The sequence below is a fragment of the Oncorhynchus keta genome, unplaced genomic scaffold, assembly GCF_023373465.1.
Source record: "Oncorhynchus keta strain PuntledgeMale-10-30-2019 unplaced genomic scaffold, Oket_V2 Un_contig_37_pilon_pilon, whole genome shotgun sequence".
NCBI classification, from domain to species: domain Eukaryota; kingdom Metazoa; phylum Chordata; class Actinopteri; order Salmoniformes; family Salmonidae; genus Oncorhynchus; species Oncorhynchus keta.
The window spans coordinates 62501-81886 of NW_026287438.1; the positions used below are offsets into that span (position 1 = coordinate 62501).

The 19386-nt window shown below is 52.9% G+C and overlaps 1 protein-coding gene across 1 annotated transcript in view; it reads right to left on the minus strand.

Annotated features, from left to right (window-relative positions):
- The window catches only part of LOC118381007 (transcription initiation factor TFIID subunit 4-like), a 72703-nt gene that overhangs the window by 34676 nt on the left and 18641 nt on the right, over positions 1–19386 (minus strand). Inside the window, exons 3-6 of the mRNA XM_052508651.1 lie at positions 5471–5623; positions 3470–3592; positions 2748–2837; positions 1839–2042 (exon numbers count right to left, since the gene is read on the minus strand). Of these exons, the coding sequence (XP_052364611.1) occupies positions 1839–2042; positions 2748–2837; positions 3470–3592; positions 5471–5623 (570 nt within the window). The remainder of the gene's footprint in view (positions 1–1838; positions 2043–2747; positions 2838–3469; positions 3593–5470; positions 5624–19386) is intronic.

The following is a 19386-nucleotide window of genomic DNA, read 5'->3' on the forward strand; positions in this document are numbered from 1 at the left end:
AGAGAGAGAGAGAGAGAGAGAGAGAGAGAGAGAGAGAGAGAGAGAGAGCGAGAGGGAGAGAGAGAGAGAGAGAGAGAGAGAGAAAGAGAGGGAGAAAGGGAGAGAGAGAAAGAGAGGGAAAGAGAGAGAAGAAGAAGAATGTTAAATACAATGAAAAGCAGGTCTTGTCATTTAAATAGATTGATCCCAATTCAATTTGACATGAAAAAAGGTATCTCTGTATGGGGAGGGGGGGAATGGGCCAGTGTGTGTGTCGCATAAAACAACGGGAGGAGGAAGAGGAGGAACAGCAGAGTGAAAAAGTGAAGACAGAGAAGAAGGAAGTGGAGGAGAGGAGAGGAGAGGAGCTGCTTCTTTGCTAATAGAGCCACTTCCTTCCTAGCATGCAGCCTAGCTGTGGGACATGCCTGAGGCCCAGCCATCCATTCACACCAGTTTGCTTCTCGCTGCATATTTTTTAGTCTTGTTTTCCATTCCCTGACACATGCTATATTACTGTTCAAGGCTTGAAAAAGATAGAGGCCATTTCTCCCAGAGATTCCCTGCAGGGCCTCAAAGAGGAAAATACATTCAGCAGCCAGAATAGAGAAGGTAGCACCTCTGGCAAACCCACAACACAGTTTGAGAAAATCACAGGTAAGTTCCAGAATCGAAAATTGGGGAACACACTATAAAGAACATACAGGGTTCCCTGGTTCCAAAACCTGAACCAAGTGTTAGTTTCAGACTGGTGTTATACCAGGAGCTATAGTCTAGTAATTACAACTGCTTTGAATGTCAGACCATTGGTGATTGAGTTGACACAGGATCAGTCCAGCCAATAGTCTGGTGGGAGAGCAGAGGGCTGGCAGAGCAGTGTGTGTCTCTCTGTGTGTGTGTGTTTAGGCTGGCAGAGCAGAGTCAGAGTCCTCTGTGACAGTGCTCCACTACAGTAACTGCTGTACAGCTGCAGCCACACACAGCAGCTCTCAAACTGACCCAACTATGACCTAGTTACCTCCCCTCACCCACGACCCTCCCAACCAGCAGCAGCAGATGAGTGGTGCGGAGGGCACCACCACCACCACCCAGCCCTGTGCCCCAGCCCAGGCTACCCTGCCAGTCTGTCCTCAGAGAGGGGATGTCCCCGCCAGCATCGGATGCCAGCGGGCTCTGACCTTGGGTAGTCTCAATGGATGACTCTCCTGTGAGCCAGCAAAGCGCTCCATTGACTCACATGTGTATACACACACCGCTGGGCACAGGCATTGCCATACACACACACACAAACACACACACACACCTAACGTACACACACACACAAACACACCAAACGTACACATACACACACACACACAGGTCCCATGGGAGTGCACTGATCCAGCCCCGTGGCCAGCTGCCTTGGCTAAGCCTCTGTATGGTCTGTGGTGTGCTGGCCTAGCCTGTCAGTGAAGCTGTTCCTCACTGCACCACATCCAGCTCTGCCTCAGTCTCTGAGCACTGGGAGACACATCTCTACTACTGGGGCCTGGGGAACCTCACTCATTACTCCTTTGGTGCTTAGGTACATACCAAGACAAATGACCTTGGATTTAGGGAAGACGCAATCAAAACTCTGGAAATCTAGAACAAACACTTATTTACCCCACTGATAGGTAAGTATCAGAGTATTACAGTATCATCAACCTTAACAACAGAACCGAGGCCAAAAAATGTTCTATTAGTTCTAATACTTCCACAGGGAGTCATAACCAGGGGTCATCTATGTTTGGGCCAGTGGACTGTATGACTGTGGCTGATCTCTGTGACTGGAAGTGTGAGTGTAGGGACAGCTATGACTGTGAGTGTACTGTACCTACCAGGGCAGCTGTGTGTCCCTGGGCCCCGACACTGGCCCCCGTGGTGCTGACGCTGTTGGGGAGGCGGCAGCGGACAGCTGGGACGGCCATGATGGCAGAGCTGGTGCCTGTGGTGGGGGTGGGGGTGGCTTTGGCCTGCGGCAGAGGCTGGATCAGGGAATGCTGAATGTTGAGCAGAGACAGCCGCAGGGCCGGGAGGCTTTTCTGTTGACAGGCAGATCACACACAACAGGGGTATTAACATACCGTACATAGTAGAAACAAGACATTAAATGTTTTTGATTTCTTCTAAATTAGCAAATGTGCAAATTATTATTACATTGTTGTACAAATATAGATATCGTTATAACAAATAATTCTCCCAAATCGTGAATATTAAAATGACGTGTATTATACTTGATATGTATGCTCAATGGACAAGTGCTCATCCATTGGCCAAACATTTGGGACAAACACTCTAGCAGTAGACCTGAAAAATGTTTGGTCTGTGGCATATTTTGATGTAAACGTCCTAACATTGCATGACAACATGACTGTGTTTGTGGATGGCTGGCTCTGCTCTGCGCAGGGAGGGAAGGAGGGCTGGGTGGCAGTGGCATGATGTGACACTCATCACGGATGGCTGGAGAGGCCTGCTGGCTACTGGCACAGACAGCTGCAGGGGCCACTGTCACACACAGTCTGAAGTCAGGGGAGCGGCCCCTGCCTGGGTCACATGGGCTGGCCTCTCCTCTGCCATTCTGGCTGTTTTACGTTCTCCACCTTTCTCCTGAAGGGTACACTTGCACACTTTCTTACATTGATTTTACAATGGTAGAAACTCCCTCCAGACAATGTTTTCACCAACCAATGCTTTTACATCCATGACGAGGAGTGTCCAAATGTATCCTGAGTAGATACAGTACAAACCTTGAGGAAGGGGACCAGGTAGGGCTGAGGAGACGACTTGAGCTCTGACTGCAGTCTGTTGGTGAACTCCTCAGGCTCAATCTTAGCATCCTGTGAGCAGGAGAAGAGAGGAAGGTTTATAAACCCTGTCAGCTCCTTGTTATGTGATGTGACACACTTGTACAACAGAGAGCAGAGCATGTGATTGAGGCGATGTGCAATGTGATTTCTGAGCACATTGAGATGAGGTGAAATCACCTCATCGACGGTGTTCGTATTGATTTACATTTTAACATCCCCCTGGGAAACATCTCATTAACAACTCTGAATAAATAATATCCTCAACAACAGCATCACTCTGGATCATGATAGAGTTTAATGCTGCCATCTAGAGATGAAGAAATACATTACATCACACAACCTGTCAACGTCAGAAATATTCTTCCTCCACTCTTAGGCTCCCCATAGGAGAACCATTTTGGTTCCAGGTAGAATTAATTTGGGTTCCATGTGTAAAGGGCTCTACCAAGAATCAAAAGGGTTCTTCAAGGGGTTATCTTATTTGGACAGCCAAAGAACCCTTTTCGGTTCTATATAGTACCTTTTTTTCTAAGAGTGTAGGGCAAAGAAAGTAGCATTCCATGTTTCTCTGTTGATAACACAGTAATGTAGAGATAATGTAGAAATAATGTAATGATGTGGTAATGTAGAGGTAAATAATGAGTTACGGTAGTGAGACTCACCAGCAGATCCTGGACCAGTGACTTGACGTTTTTGGAGGTCTCAGGCGACGGAGAGTTGTGGGAAGCCAGCTTTATCAGGGTGGCCAAGAAGTTCTTACACTTCTTCACATTCTCCTGCATCTCCTAGGAAATTGCAAATTCAATAAGCATGTAAAGATATGATTTTATCAATAAATATGTAGGACACTTTATCGTTCAGTGTTTGTGGATCGGAGTGGACACCGGGGAAGAGTCTGTGAGTGTACAGTGGGGCAAAAAAGTATTTAGTCAGCCACCAATTGTGCAAGTTCTCCTACTTAAAAAGATGAGAGAGGCCTGTAATTTTCATCATAGGTACACTTCAAATATAACAGACAAAATGAGGAAAGAAAATCCAGAAAATCACATTGTAGGATTTTTAATGAATTTATTTGCAAATGATGGTGGAAAATAATGATTTGGTCACCTACAAACAAGCAAGATTTCTGGCTCTTACAGACCTGCAACTTCTTCTTTAAGAGGCTCCTCTGTCCTCCACTCATTACCTGTATTAATGGCACTTGTTTGAACTTGTTATCAGTATAAAAGACACCTGTCCACAACCTCAAACAGTCACACTCCAAACTCCACTATGGCCAAGACCAAAGAGCTGTCAAAGGACATCAGAAACAAAATTGTAGACCTGCACCAGGCTGGGAAGACTGAATCTGCAATAGGTAAGCAGCTTGGTTTGAAGAAATCAACTGTGGGAGCAATTATTAGGAAATGGAAGACATACAAGACCACTGATAATCTCCCTGGATCTGGGGCTCCACGCAAGATCTCACCCCGTATGGTCAAAATGATCACAAGAACGGTGAGCAAAAATCCCAGAACCACACGGGGGGACCTAGTGAATGACCTGCAGAGAGCTGGGACCAAAGTAACAAAGCCTACCCTCAGTAACACACTATGCCGCCAGGGACTCAAATCCTGCAGTGCTAGACGTGTCCCCCTGCCTAAGCCATTACATGTCCAGGCCCGTCTGACGTTTGGTTGAGAGCATCTGGATGATCCAGAAGAAGATTGTGAGAATGTCATATGGTCAGATGAAAGCAAAATATAACTTTTTGGTAAAAACTCAACTCGTCGTGTTTGGAGGACAAAGAATGCTGAGTTGCATCCAACGAACACCATACCTACTGTGAAGCATGGGGGTGGAAACATCATGCTTTGGGGCTGTTTTTCTGCAAAGGGACCAGGACCGTGTAAAGGAAGGAATGAATGGGGCCATGTATCGTGAGATTTTGAGTGAAAACCTCCTTCCATCAGCAAGGGCATTGAAGATAAAAACGTGGCTGGGTCTTTCAGCATGACAATGATCCCAAACACACCGCCCGGGCAACGAAGGAGTGGCTTCGTAAGAAGCATTTCAAGGTCCTGGAGAGGTCTAGCCAGTCTCCAGATCTCAACCCCATAGAAAATCTTTGGAGGGAGTTGAAAGTCCGTGTTGCCCAGCAACAGCCCCAAAACATCACTGCTCTAGAGGAGATCTGCATGGAGGAATGGGCCAAAATACCAGCAACAGTGTGGGTTTACCTTGTGAAGACTTACAGAAAACGTTTGATCTCTGTCATTGCCAACAAAGGGTATTTAACAAAGTATTGAGATAAACTTTTGTTATTGACCAAATACTTATTTTCCACCATAATTTGCAAATAAATTCATTAAAAATCCTACAATGTGATTTTCTGGATTTTTGTCATAGTCATAGTTGAAGTGTACCTATGATGAAAATTACAGGCCTCTCTCATCTTTTTAAGTGGGAGAACTTGCACAATTGGTGGCTGACTAAATACTTTTTTGCCCCACTGTATGTACATGTGTTTATGTGTGAGGCTATGCCCACTATGCCCAGCTGTGTGGGGCCATGGCCATGGTAGAGACACAGCCAGCCTGCTGGCAGCTGTGACAGCACTGGGGCTTGAGGAGCCTAACCAGCCCAGAGGAGGCCGGCAGACTGGAGCAGAGCAGAGTACAGACCTGGGAGATGACAGAGGCTCCTGGGGCTACAGGGACGCTGGTCTGTGGGGGCAGGGCTGGCTGAGCCTGGGCCCCAGCCTGGACCTGGGGGGCCATTACCACGGGGGTCTGTTGGGGAGCCGTCACTGCCACAGCCGGCGCCATGGGGCCCTTCTGGAAGAGCAAGGAGCAGACAGAGAGATAAACAGGACGTGAAGGGAGCTTCCAGCAAGGCCACAGAGAACAGGAGGGAAACAGCACGGCGCTCCTGTCACATCGGGTGTCCTGACTTCTGTGGACATTGCTGAACAGAGAGGAGGGGAGGAGAGGGGACTGGGGGACATTCAAGCAAAATAGCTCCTCCCAATAATGATGTACCTGACTAGAAAACCCTAAACATACCAGTAATCCCCCACCTGTGTCCCCCCACTGGTCTTGGACAAAACTCTGTAAAGTTCCAGCAATAGACAAATAATTCAATTTTGACTGAATTTATCATTCAATAATTAACTCTTTACTCTGTTAAAAGGGTCAGATGGGATGCGCCCAGATTAGAAACATTTGTAGGTTTGTGTTGGTAAAGAGGTGAGGAGGAAGAGGAGGCGGACGACGACGAAAAGGAGGAGAAAGGGGAGAAGGAAGAAGAGGAACAGGATGAAGGGATGGGTAGAGGAGGAGGGTCTGAGAGGGATGGAAGGATGGAGAGATGGGAAGTTCTGAAGTGGAGAGTCTGCTCACAGAAGGTTGGGCAGTGGAGGAGGAGATCTGGAGGACAGGACTAGAAGTGGGAGAGGGAAACGGCACCATCTTGGCCTGGAAAAGAGGGCATGGCCGAATAGCCTGAGAGGTCACAGGAGACTGCAGAAAATAAACAGAGAGAAAGAAAAAGAGACAGGGTCAAGGCAGGAGGAGGGGCGGTGAGACAGGGTCAGTGCAGGAGGAGGGGCGGTGAGACAGGGTCAAGGCAGGAGGAGGGGCGGTGAGACAGGGTCAGTGCAGGAGGAGGGGCGGTGAGACAGGGTCAGTGCAGGAGGAGGGGCGGTGAGACAGGGTCAGTGCAGGAGGAGGGGCGGTGAGACAGGGTCAGTGCAGGAGGGGGCAGGTGAGACAGGGTCAGTGCAGGAGGAGGGGCGGTGAGACAGGGTCAGTATAGGAGGAGGTGCGGTGAGACAGGGTCAGTATAGGAGAAGGGGCGGTGAGACAGGGTCAGTATAGGAGGAGGTGCAGGTGAGACAGGGTCAGTGCAGGAGGAGGGGCAGGTGAGACAGGGTCAGTATAGGAGGAGGGACAGGTGAGACAGGGTCAGTATAGGAGGAGGGGCAGGTGAGACAGGGTCAGTGCAGGAGGAGGCGCGGCGAGACAGGGTCAGTGCAGGAGGAGGGGCAGGTGAGACAGGGTCAGTGCAGGAGGAGGGGCAGGTGAGACAGGGTCAGTGCAGGAGGAGGGGCAGGTTAGACAGGGTCAGTGCAGGAGGAGGGGCAGGTGAGACAGGGTTAGTACATGAGGAGGGGTAGGTGAGACAGGGTCAGTGCAGGAGGAGGGGCAGGTGAGACATGGTCAGTGCAAGAGGAGGGGCAGGTGAGACAGGGTCAGTATAGGAGGAGGGGAGGTGAGACAGGGTCAGTGCAGGAGGAGGGGCGGTGAGACAGGGTCAGTATAGGAGGAGGTGCAGGTGAGACAGGGTCAGTATAGGAGGAGGTGCAGGTGAGACAGGGTCAGTATAGGAGGAGGGGCGGTGAGACAGGGTCAGTATAGGAGGAGGTGCAGGTGAGACAGGGTCAGTATAGGAGGAGGGGCGGTGAGACAGGGTCAGTATAGGAGGAGGTGCAGGTGAGACAGGGTCAGTATAGGAGGAGGGGCGGTGAGACAGGGTCAGTATAGGAGGAGGGGCGGTGAGACAGGGTCAGTATAGGAGGGGCGGAGAGACAGGGTCAGTATAGGAGGAGGGGTGGTGAGACAGGGTCAGTATAGGAGGAGGGGCGGTGAGACAGGGTCAGTATAGGAGGAGGGGCGGTGAGACAGGGTCAGTATAGGAGGGGCGGAGAGACAGGGTCAGTATAGGAGGAGGGGTGGTGAGACAGGGTCAGTATAGGAGGAGGGGCAGGTGAGACAGGGTCAGTATAGGAGGAGGGGCGGTGAGACAGGGTCAGTATAGGAGGAGGTGCAGGTGAGACAGGGTCAGTATAGGAGGAGGTGCAGGTGAGACAGGGTCAGTATAGGAGGAGGGGCTGTGAGACAGGGTCAGTATAGGAGGAGGGGCAGGTGAGACAGGGTCAGTATAGGAGGAGGTGCAGGTGAGACAGGGTCAGTATAGGAGGAGGGGCGGTGAGACAGGGTCAGTATAGGAGGAGGGGCGGTGAGACAGGGTCAGTATAGGAGGAGGGGCGGTGAGACAGGGTCAGTATAGGAGGAGGTGCAGGTGAGACAGGGTCAGTATAGGAGGAGGGGCGGTGAGACAGGGTCAGTATAGGAGGAGGTGCAGGTGAGACAGGGTCAGTATAGGAGGAGGGGCGGTGAGACAGGGTCAGTATAGGAGGAGGGGCGGTGAGACAGGGTCAGTATAGGAGGAGGTGCAGGTGAGACAGGGTCAGTATAGGAGGAGGGGCGGTGAGACAGGGTCAGTATAGGAGGAGGTGCAGGTGAGACAGGGTCAGTATAGGAGGAGGGGCGGTGAGACAGGGTCAGTATAGGAGGAGGGGGGGTAAGACAGGGTCAGTATAGGAGGGGCAGGTGAGACAGGGTCAGTATAGGAGGAGGGGCGGTGAGACAGGGTCAGTATAGGAGGAGGGGCGGTGAGACAGGGTCAGTATAGGAGGAGGGGTGGTGAGACAGGGTCAGTATAGGAGGGGCAGGTGAGACAGGGTCAGTGCAGGAGGAGGGGCAGGTGAGACAGGGTCAGTGCAGGAGGAGGGGCAGGTGAGACAGGGTCAGTCCAGGAGGAGGGGCAGGTGAGACAGGGTCAGTGCAAGAGGAGGGGCAGGTGAGACAGGGTCAGTGCAGGAGGAGGGGCAGGTGAGACAGGGTCAGTGCAGGAGGAGGGGCGGTGAGACAGGGTCAGTGCAGGAGGAGGGGCAGGTGGGACAGGGTCAGTGCAGGAGGAGGGGCGGTGAGACAGGGTCAGTGCAGGAGGAGGGGCGGTGAGACAGGGTCAGTGCAGGAGGAGGGGCAGGTGAGACAGGGTCAGTGCAGGAGGAGGGGCGGTGAGACAGGGTCAGTGCTGGAGGATGGGCAGGTGAGACAGGGTCAGTGCAGGAGGAGGGGCGGTGAGACAGGGTCAGTGCAGGAGGAGGGGCAGGTGAGACAGGGTCAGTGCAGGAGGAGGGGCGGTGAGACAGGGTCAGTGCAGGAGGAGGGGCAGGTGAGACAGGGTCAGTGCAGGAGGAGGGGCAGGTGAGACAGGGTCAGTGCAGGAGGAGGGGCGGTGAGACAGGGTCAGTGCAGGAGGAGGGGCAGGTGAGACAGGGTCAGTGGAGGAGGAGGGGCAGGTGTGACATGGTCAGTGCAAGAGGAGGGGCAGGTGAGACAGGGTCAGTATAGGAGGAGGGGCGGTGAGACAGGGTCAGTATAGGAGGAGGGGCGGTGAGACAGGGTCAGTGCAGGAGGAGGGGCAGGTGAGACAGGGTCAGTGCAGGAGGAGGGGCGGTGAGACAGGGTCAGTGCAGGAGGAGGGGCAGGTGAGACAGGGTCAGTATAGGAGGAGGGGCGGTGAGACAGGGTCAGTATAGGAGGAGGGGCGGTGAGACAGGGTCAGTATAGGAGGAGGGGCGGTGAGACAGGGTCAGTATAGGAGGAGGGGCAGGTGAGACAGGGTCAGTATAGGAGGAGGGGCGGTGAGACAGGGTCAGTATAGGAGGAGGGGCAGGTGAGACAGGGTCAGTATAGGAGGAGGGGCGGTGAGACAGGGTCAGTATAGGAGGAGGGGCGGTGAGACAGGGTCAGTATAGGAGGAGGGGCGGTGAGACAGGGTCAGTATAGGAGGAGGGGCGGTGAGACAGGGTCAGTATAGGAGGAGGGGCGGTGAGACAGGGTCAGTATAGGAGGAGGGGCGGTGAGACAGGGTCAGTATAGGAGGAGGGGCAGGTGAGACAGGGTCAGTATAGGAGGAGGGGCGGTGAGACAGGGTCAGTATAGGAGGAGGGGCGGTGAGACAGGGTCAGTATAGGAGGGGCGGAGAGACAGGGTCAGTATAGGAGGAGGGGTGGTGAGACAGGGTCAGTATAGGATGAGGGGCGGTGAGACAGGGTCAGTATAGGAGGAGGGCGGTGACACAGGGTCAGTATAGGAGGGGCGGAGAGACAGGGTCAGTATAGGAGGAGGGGTGGTGAGACAGGGTCAGTATAGGAGGAGGGGCAGGTGAGACAGGGTCAGTATAGGAGGAGGGGCGGTGAGACAGGGTCAGTATAGGAGGAGGTGCAGGTGAGACAGGGTCAGTATAGGAGGAGGTGCAGGTGAGACAGGGTCAGTATAGGAGGAGGGGCTGTGAGACAGGGTCAGTATAGGAGGAGGGGCAGGTGAGACAGGGTCAGTATAGGAGGAGGTGCAGGTGAGACAGGGTCAGTATAGGAGGAGGGGCGGTGAGACAGGGTCAGTATAGGAGGAGGGGCGGTGAGACAGGGTCAGTATAGGAGGAGGGGCGGTGAGACAGGGTCAGTATAGGAGGAGGTGCAGGTGAGACAGGGTCAGTATAGGAGGGGGCGGTGAGACAGGGTCAGTATAGGAGGAGGTGCAGGTGAGACAGGGTCAGTATAGGAGGAGGGGCGGTGAGACAGGGTCAGTATAGGAGGAGGGCGGTGAGACAGGGTCAGTATAGGAGGAGGTGCAGGTGAGACAGGGTCAGTATAGGAGGAGGGGCGGTGAGACAGGGTCAGTATAGGAGGAGGTGCAGGTGAGACAGGGTCAGTATAGGAGGAGGGGCGGTGAGACAGGGTCAGTATAGGAGGAGGGGCGGTGAGACAGGGTCAGTATAGGAGGGGCAGGTGAGACAGGGTCAGTATAGGAGGAGGGGCGGTGAGACAGGGTCAGTATAGGAGGAGGGGCGGTGAGACAGGGTCAGTATAGGAGGAGGGGTGGTGAGACAGGGTCAGTATAGGAGGGGCAGGTGAGACAGGGTCAGTGCAGGAGGAGGGGCAGGTGAGACAGGGTCAGTGCAGGAGGAGGGGCAGGTGAGACAGGGTCAGTCCAGGAGGAGGGGCAGGTGAGACAGGGTCAGTGCAAGAGGAGGGGCAGGTGAGACAGGGTCAGTGCAGGAGGAGGGGCAGGTGAGACAGGGTCAGTGCAGGAGGAGGGGCGGTGAGACAGGGTCAGTGCAGGAGGAGGGGCAGGTGGGACAGGGTCAGTGCAGGAGGAGGGGCGGTGAGACAGGGTCAGTGCAGGAGGAGGGGCGGTGAGACAGGGTCAGTGCAGGAGGAGGGGCAGGTGAGACAGGGTCAGTGCAGGAGGAGGGGCGGTGAGACAGGGTCAGTGCAGGAGGATGGGCAGGTGAGACAGGGTCAGTGCAGGAGGAGGGGCGGTGAGACAGGGTCAGTGCAGGAGGAGGGGCAGGTGAGACAGGGTCAGTGCAGGAGGAGGGGCGGTGAGACAGGGTCAGTGCAGGAGGAGGGGCAGGTGAGACAGGGTCAGTGCAGGAGGAGGGGCGGTGAGACAGGGTCAGTGCAGGAGGAGGGGCAGGTGAGACAGGGTCAGTGCAGGAGGAGGGGCAGGTGAGACAGGGTCAGTGGAGGAGGAGGGGCAGGTGTGACATGGTCAGTGCAAGAGGAGGGGCAGGTGAGACAGGGTCAGTATAGGAGGAGGGGCGGTGAGACAGGGTCAGTATAGGAGGAGGGGCGGTGAGACAGGGTCAGTATAGGAGGAGGGGCGGTGAGACAGGGTCAGTATAGGAGGGGCAGGTGAGACAGGGTCAGTATAGGAGGAGGGGCGGTGAGACAGGGTCAGTATAGGAGGAGGGGCAGGTGAGACAGGGTCAGTATAGGAGGAGGGGCGGTGAGACAGGGTCAGTATAGGAGGAGGGGCGGTGAGACAGGGTCAGTATAGGAGGAGGGGCGGTGAGACAGGGTCAGTATAGGAGGAGGGGCGGTGAGACAGGGTCAGTATAGGAGGAGTATAGGGGCGGTGAGACAGGGTCAGTATAGGAGGAGGGGCGGTGAGACAGGGTCAGTATAGGAGGAGGGGCGGTGAGACAGGGTCAGTATAGGAGGAGGGGCAGGTGAGACAGGGTCAGTATAGGAGGAGGGGCGGTGAGACAGGGTCAGTATAGGAGGAGGGGCAGGTGAGACAGGGTCAGTATAGGAGGGGGGGCGGTGAGACAGGGTCAGTATAGGAGGAGGGGCAGGTGAGACAGGGTCAGTATAGGAGGAGGGGCAGGTGAGACAGGGTCAGTATAGGAGGAGGGGCAGGTGAGACAGGGTCAGTATAGGAGGGGGCGGAGAGACAGGGTCAGGGTGGTGAGACAGGGTCAGTATAGGAGGAGGGGCGGTGAGACAGGGTCAGTATAGGAGGAGGGGCGGTGAGACAGGGTCAGAGAAGGGGAGGTGGTGAGACAGGGTCAGTATAGGAGGAGGGGCGGAGAGACAGGGTCAGAGGTGGGGAAGTGGTGAGACAAGGTCAGTATAGGAGGAGGAGGGGCGGTGAGACGGGTCAGAGGTGGGGGGTGAGACAGGATCAGTTTCGGAGAAGGGGCGGAGAGACAGGGTCAGAGGTGGGGGGGTGAAGAAGGAGAGAGAGAATGACAAAGAGAGAGGGGACAGAGAGAAAACACAAAAGCAATGTCCCTTCAAGACGAGGAGAAGGAGAAGTGCAACATGCCCTGAAGACGTGGAGGAGAAAGGTCATTATAGTAGGAAGTGACAGTAAATCACTGTGGATCCACAGGATGAAACAGAGAGGATCTGATCTGATCCAGAGATGAACAGAAGAGAAAACACTGTGATGCTGATGCCGAGGGTGAGGTACAGTAATACTATTCAATGGGAAGGACTAAATAAGTTCCTCTAATGCAATGAGGGTCACAACTAATATGAATGAATCAGTGGCCTTAAAATGTTGTCTTTTTTATTAACCCCTTCTTCTCCCCAATTTCGTGGTATCGTATTGGTAGTTACAGTCTTGTTTCATCGCTGCAACACAGTAACATAGTACAGTCCTTTACTAGACAATCCAGATTATTGTACCCACTGTCACGACAGAAGCCTCTCTTCACAGCACCAGGGCACAGTGAGAGGGAGGGCTGGGCACTACCAAACACAGTACCAATGCTGGTGGGAGGGCTGGGCACTACCAAACACAGTACCAATGCTGGTGGGAGGGCTGGGCACTACCAAACACAGTACCAATGCTGGTGGGAGGGAAAAATCTAACACAGTACCAATGCTGGTGGGAGGGCTGGGTACTAACTAACACAGTACCATGCTGGTGGGAGGGCTGGGTACTAACTAACACAGTACCATGCTGGTGGGAGGGCTGGGTACTAACTAACACAGTACCATGCTGGTGGGAGGGCTGGGTACTAACTAACACAGTACCATGCTGGTGGGAGGGCTGGGTACTAACTAACACAGTACCATGCTGGTGGGAGGGCTGGGTACTAACTAACACAGTACCATGCTGGTGGGAGGGCTGGGTACTAACTAACACAGTACCATGCTGGTGGGAGGGCTGGGTACTAACTAACACAGTACCATGCTGGTGGGAGGGCTGGGTACTAACTAACACAGTACCATGCTGGTGGGAGGGCTGGGTACTAACTAACACAGTACCATGCTGGTGGGAGGGCTGGGTACTAACTAACACAGTACCATGCTGGTGGGAGGGCTGGGTACTAACTAACACAGTACCATGCTGGTGGGAGGGCTGGGTACTAACTAACACAGTACCATGCTGGTGGGAGGGCTGGGTACTAACTAACACAGTACCATGCTGGTGGGAGGGCTGGGTACTAACTAACACAGTACCATGCTGGTGGGAGGGCTGGGTACTAACTAACACAGTACCATGCTGGTGGGAGGGCTGGGTACTAACTAACACAGTACCATGCTGGTGGGAGGGCTGGGTACTAACTAACACAGTACCATGCTGGTGGGAGGGCTGGGTACTAACTAACACAGTACCATGCTGGTGGGAGGGCTGGGTACTAACTAACACAGTACCATGCTGGTGGGAGGGCTGGGTACTAACTAACACAGTACCATGCTGGTGGGAGTGCTGGGTACTAACTAACACAGTACCATGCTGGTGGGAGGGCTGGGTACTAACTAACACAGTACCATGCTAGTGGGAGGGCTGGGTACTAACTAACACAGTACCATGCTGGTGGGAGTGCTGGGTACTAACTAACACAGTACCATGCTGGTGGGAGGGCTGGGTACTAACTAACACAGTACCATGCTGGTGGGAGGGCTGGGTACTAACTAACACAGTACCATGCTGGTGGGAGGGCTGGGTACTAACTAACACAGTACCATGCTGGTGGGAGGGCTGGGTACTAACTAACACAGTACCATGCTGGTGGGAGTGCTGGGTACTAACTAACACAGTACCATGCTGGTGGGAGTGCTGGGTACTAACTAACACAGTACCATGCTGGTGGGAGGCTGGGTACTAACTAACACAGTACCATGCTGGTGGGAGGGCTGGGTACTAACTAACACAGTACCATGCTGGTGGGAGGGCTGGGTACTAACTAACACAGTACCATGCTGGTGGGAGGGCTGGGTACTAACTAACACAGTACCATGCTGGTGGGAGGGCTGGGTACTAACTAACACAGTACCATGCTGGTGGGAGGGCTGGGTACTAACTAACACAGTACCATGCTGGTGGGAGGGCTGGGTACTAACTAACACAGTACCATGCTGGTGGGAGGGCTGGGTACTAACTAACACAGTACCATGCTGGTGGGAGTGCTGGGTACTAACTAACACAGTACCATGCTGGTGGGAGGGCTGGGTACTAACTAACACAGTACCATGCTGGTGGGAGGGCTGGGTACTAACTAACACAGTACCATGCTGGTGGGAGTGCTGGGTACTAACTAACACAGTACCATGCTGGTGGGAGTGCTGGGTACTAACTAACACAGTACCATGCTGGTGGGAGGGCTGGGTACTAACTAACACAGTACCATGCTGGTGGGAGGGCTGGGTACTAACTAACACAGTACCATGCTGGTGGGAGGGCTGGGTACTAACTAACACAGTACCATGCTGGTGGGAGGGCTGGGTACTAACTAACACATTACCATGCTGGTGGGAGGGCTGGGTACTAACTAACACAGTACCATGCTGGTGGGAGGGCTGGGTACTAACTAACACATTACCATGCTGGTGGGAGGGCTGGGTACTAACTAACACAGTACCATGCTGGTGGGAGTGCTGGGTACTAACAAACACAGTACCAATGCTGGTGGGAGGGCTGGGCACTACCAAACACAGTACCAATGCTGGTGGGAGGGCTGGGCACTACCAAACACAGTACCAATGCTGGTGGGAGGGCTGGGCACTACCAAACACAGTACCAATGCTGGTGGGAGGGAAAAATCTAACACAGTACCAATGCTGGTGGGAGGGAAAAATCTAACACAGTACCAATGCTGGTGGGAGGGAAAAATCTAACACAGTACCAATGCTGGTGGGAGGGAAAAATCTAACACAGTACCAATGCTGGTGGGAGGGAAAAATCTAACACAGTACCAATGCTGGTGGGAGGGAAAAATCTAACACAGTACCAATGCTGGTGGGAGGGAAAAATCTAACACAGTACCAATGCTGGTGGGAGGGAAAAATCTAACACAGTACCAATGCTGGTGGGAGGGAAAAATCTAACACAGTACCATGCTGGTGGGAGGGAAAAATCTAACACAGTACCATGCTGGTGGGAGGGAAAAATCTAACACAGTACCAATGCTGGTGGGAGGGAAAAATCTAACACAGTACCAATGCTGGTGGGAGGGAAAAATCTAACACAGTACCAATGCTGGTGGGAGGGAAAAATCTAACACAGTACCATGCTGGTGGGAGGGCTGGGCACCATGTAACACAGTACCATGCTGGTGGGAGGGCTTGGTACTAACTAACACAGTACCATGCTGGTGGGAGGGCTTGGGTACTAACTAACACAGTACCATGCTGGTGGGAGGGCTTGGTACTAACTAACACAGTACCATGCTGGTGGGAGGGCTTGGTACTAACTAACACAGTACCATGCTGGTGGGAGGGCTGGGTACTAACTAACACAGTACCATGCTGGTGGGAGGGCTGGGTACTAACTAACACAGTACCATGCTGGTGGGAGGGCTGGGTACTAACTAACACAGTACCATGCTGGTGGGAGGGCTGGGTACTAACTAACACAGTACCATGCTGGTGGGAGGGCTGGGTACTAACTAACACAGTACCATGCTGGTGGGAGGGCTGGGTACTAACTAACACAGTACCATGCTGGTGGGAGGGCTGGGTACTAACTAACACAGTACCATGCTGGTGGGAGGGCTGGGTACTAACTAACACAGTACCATGCTGGTGGGAGGGCTGGGTACTAACTAACACAGTACCATGCTGGTGGGAGGGCTTGGTACTAACTAACACAGTACCATGCTGGTGGGAGGGCTTGGTACTAACTAACACAGTACCATGCTGGTGGGAGGGCTGGGTACTAACTAACACAGTACCATGCTGGTGGGAGGCTGGGTACTAACTAACACAGTACCATGCTGGTGGGAGTGCTGGGTACTAACTAACACAGTACCATGCTGGTGGGAGGGCTTGGTACTAACTAACACAGTACCATGCTGGTGGGAGTGCTTGGTACTAACTAACACAGTACCATGCTTGTGGGAGGGCTTGGTACTAACTAACACAGTACCATGCTGGTGGGAGGGCTGGGTACTAACTAACACATTACCATGCTGGTGGGAGGGCTGGGTACTAACTAACACAGTACCATGCTGGTGGGAGTGCTGGGTACTAACTAACACAGTACCATGCTTGTGGGAGGGCTTGGTACTAACTAACACAGTACCATGCTGGTGGGAGGGCTGGGTACTAACTAACACATTACCATGCTGGTGGGAGGGCTGGGTACTAACTAACACATTACCATGCTGGTGGGAGTGCTGGGTACTAACTAACACAGTACCATGCTGGTGGGAGGGCTGGGTACTAACTAACACATTACCATGCTGGTGGGAGGGCTGGGTACTAACTAACACAGTACCATGCTGGTGGGAGGGCTGGGTACTAACTAACACATTACCATGCTGGTGGGAGGGCTGGGTACTAACTAACACAGTACCATGCTAGTGGGAGGGCTTGGTACTAACTAACACAGTACCATGCTGGTGGGAGGGCTGGGTACTAACTAACACATTACCATGCTGGTGGGAGGGCTGGGTACTAACTAACACAGTACCATGCTAGTGGGAGGGCTTGGTACTAACTAACACAGTACCGTGCTGGTGGGAGGGCTTGGTACTAACTAACACATTACCATGCTGGTGGGAGGGCTGGGTACTAACTAACACAGTACCATGCTTGTGGGAGGGCTTGGTACTAACTAACACAGTACCATGCTGGTGGGAGGGCTGGGTACTAACTAACACAGTACCATGCTGGTGGGAGGGCTGGGTACTAACTAACACAGTACCATGCTGGTGGGAGGGCTGGGTACTAACTAACACAGGACCATGCTGGTGGGAGGGCTGGGTACTAACTAACACAGTACCATGCTGGTGGGAGGGCTGGGTACTAACTAACACAGTACCATGCTGGTGGGAGGGCTGGGTACTAACTAACACAGTACCATGCTGGTGGGAGGGCTGGGTACTAACTAACACAGTACCATGCTGGTGGGAGGGCTGGGTACTAACTAACACAGGACCATGCTGGTGGGAGGGCTGGGTACTAACTAACACATTACCATGCTGGTGGGAGTGCTGGGTACTAACTAACACAGTACCATGCTGGTGGGAGGGCTGGGTACTAACTAACACATTACCATGCTGGTGGGAGGGCTGGGTACTAACTAACACAGTACCATGCTGGTGGGAGGGCTGGGTACTAACTAACACATTACCATGCTGGTGGGAGGGCTGGGTACTAACTAACACAGTACCATGCTGGTGGGAGTGCTGGGTACTAACTAACACAGTACCATGCTGGTGGGAGGGCTGGGTACTAACTAACACAGTACCATGCTGGTGGGAGGGCTGGGTACTAACTAACACAGTACCATGCTGGTGGGAGGGCTGGGTACTAACTAACACAGTACCATGCTGGTGGGAGTGCTGGGTACTAACTAACACAGTACCATGCTGGTGGGAGGGCTGGGTACTAACTAACACAGTACCATGCTGGTGGGAGGGCTGGGTACTAACTAACACAGTACCATGCTGGTGGGAGGGCTGGGTACTAACTAACACAGTACCATGCTGGTGGGAGGGCTGGGTACTAACTAACACAGTACCATGCTGGTGGGAGGGCTTGGTACTAACTAACACAGTACCATGCTGGTGGGAGGGCTGGGTACTAACTAACACAGGACCATGCTGGTGGGAGGGCTGGGTACTAACTATCACATTACCATGCTGGTGGGAGTGCTGGGTACTAACTAACACAGTACCATGCTGGTGGGAGGGCTGGGTACTAACTAACACAGTACCATGCTGGTGGGAGGGCTGGGTACTAACTAACACAGTACCATGCTGGTGGGAGTGCTGGGTACTAACTAACACAGTACCATGCTGGTGGGAGGGCTGGGTACTAACTAACACAGTACCATGCTGGTGGGAGTGCTGGGTACTAACTAACACAGTACCATGCTGGTGGGAGGGCTGGGTACTAACTAACACAGTACCATGCTGGTGGGAGGGCTGGGTACTAACTAACACAGTACCATGCTGGTGGGAGGGCTGGGTACTAACTAACACAGTACCATGCTGGTGGGAGGGCTGGGTACTAACTAACACAGTACCATGCTGGTGGGAGGGCTGGGTACTAACTAACACAGTACCATGCTGGTGGGAGGGCTGGGTACTAACTAACACAGTACCATGCTGGTGGGAGGGCTGGGTACTAACTAACACAGTACCATGCTGGTGGGAGGGCTGGGTACTAACTAACACAGTACCATGCTGGTGGGAGGGCTGGGTACTAACTAACACAGTACCATGCTGGTGGGAGGGCTGGGTACTAACTAACACAGTACCATGCTGGTGGGAGGGCTGGGTACTAACTAACACAGTACCATGCTGGTGGGAGTGCTGGGTACTAACTAACACAGTACCATGCTGGTGGGAGTGCTGGGTACTAACTAACACAGTACCATGCTGGTGGGAGTGCTGGGTACTAACTAACACAGTACCATGCTGGTGGGAGTGCTGGGTACTAACTAACACAGTACCATGCTGGTGGGAGTGCTGGGTACTAACTAACACACTGGTTCCCCATGGCGCTACGGGCACACAGCCCAATCTGCCAGCCTGAATCAGGCTTCTCTCCCCTCCAGGCTTAACACCAGGAGGGGGGAGAATATATATATATATATATAGATTAAAGGTTGACCGATTATGATTTTTCAACACCGATACCGATTATTGTAGGACCAAAAAACATTTGATACCGATTAAGGGGACGTTTTTTTACACATATATTTGTAATAATGACAATTACAACAATACTGAATGAACACTTTTATTTTAACTTAATATAATACATCAATAAAATCAATTAGTCTCAAATATATAATGAAACATGTTCAATTTGGTTTAAATAATGCAAAAAAAGTGTTGAGAAGAAAGTAAAAGTGCAATATTTGCCATGTAACAAAAGCTAACGTTTAAGTTCCTTGCTCAGAACATGAGAACATATGAAAGCTGGTGGTTCCTTTTAACATGAGTCTTCAATATTCCCAGGTAAGAAGTTTTAGGTTGTAGTTATTATAGGAATTAT